A 1116-nucleotide genomic window follows, 5' to 3' on the forward strand; every position below is an offset into this window, starting at 1 on the left:
GAGGGGCTGCGGCAGGACCAGCGCGTCGAGCAGCTCTTTGAGGTCATGAACGTCATCCTCTCCCAAGATGCCGCCTGCAGTCAGAGAAACATGCAGTTACAGACGTACCACGTCATCCCCATGACCTCCAGGTATGACCGCCTGGGCGTTGTCATTCTAGAGCAGATTTATGTAAATGGAAACTTCAGCACGGGGCCAAATCCTTGTTTCATTTGGCCGAGATGGGGTTGGAGGTCACTTGACAATTTAGTGTTTTAGATTTCACAAAGACAGAAACCCAGCCAGAACTAATAAACACCTCTAAGCCTATAATTTTTATCTTGATTTGGGGAAAGTAAGTGAAGAATTGACATGAAAAAAAAATCTGTTTTGCTTTAATTCTACAGAACTTTTTTTTTTCGTAAAGAAAGAGCAGTTTGGGTTTGTATTCATAAACCTTTTATTCTCCTTTTCAGATTAGGATTAATTGAATGGATTGAAAATACGTTTACCTTAAAGGAACTTCTTTTGAGTAACATGTCACAAGAGGAGAAAGCAGCTTATACAAGGTAACGTGGAGTCTCAGTACTTTCTCCAGCCCTGCCCTGGTCCACCCCAGCCAGCTGCTGTGCCCTGGACGTGACATTCTCCCTGAGTAGAGTTGTTTCAAATTCTGTTTCCTCCACCCCATGTTTCTAGTCACATTTTAGGGCCCCTTTCTATTGGTGCTGTTAGCCGACCCTGGCCTAGTCTTTAATGTGCTTCTGGGTAGGTGAAGAGGAGTCTAAACAGTAGTTGCATATATTTTACCACAATAAAGAAAAAAAAAGTATTAGCTTTGGGAAAAAAGGGAAAATGTTGAAAGAAATAAAACAAATACTTAAGAATACCAGCTGACATTTCATTAAACATCTTCTGTGTGCTAGGCACTCTTCTCAGCTCTTAATGTATCTGAAGTCATTTATTTTTTCACAAAAACCTGTAAGGTGAGTGTCACCAGCTCTGTTCAGATGAAGAAGCTGAGGCCCAGAAAGGTTACGTACTTGTCCTAGGCCACCCAGCATGTAAGTGGTATAGCTCATCAGACGGGTTTTTTCTTTGTTTTTTGTTTCTGTAAAGAAAAATAAGGACAATATT

The 1116-nt window shown here is 41.2% G+C and overlaps 1 protein-coding gene across 1 annotated transcript in view; it reads left to right on the plus strand.

Annotated features, from left to right (window-relative positions):
* PRKDC (protein kinase, DNA-activated, catalytic polypeptide) overlaps positions 1–1116 on the plus strand; it is a gene marked incomplete at its 5' end in the record, with an annotated part of 202177 nt that overhangs the window by 192968 nt on the left and 8093 nt on the right. The window contains 2 exon segments of the mRNA XM_015568649.1: positions 19–131; positions 456–548. Of these exon segments, the coding sequence (XP_015424135.1) occupies positions 19–131; positions 456–548 (206 nt within the window).

This window comes from Myotis davidii, unplaced genomic scaffold (assembly GCF_000327345.1).
Source record: "Myotis davidii unplaced genomic scaffold, ASM32734v1 scaffold452, whole genome shotgun sequence".
In the NCBI taxonomy this organism is placed as follows: domain Eukaryota; kingdom Metazoa; phylum Chordata; class Mammalia; order Chiroptera; family Vespertilionidae; genus Myotis; species Myotis davidii.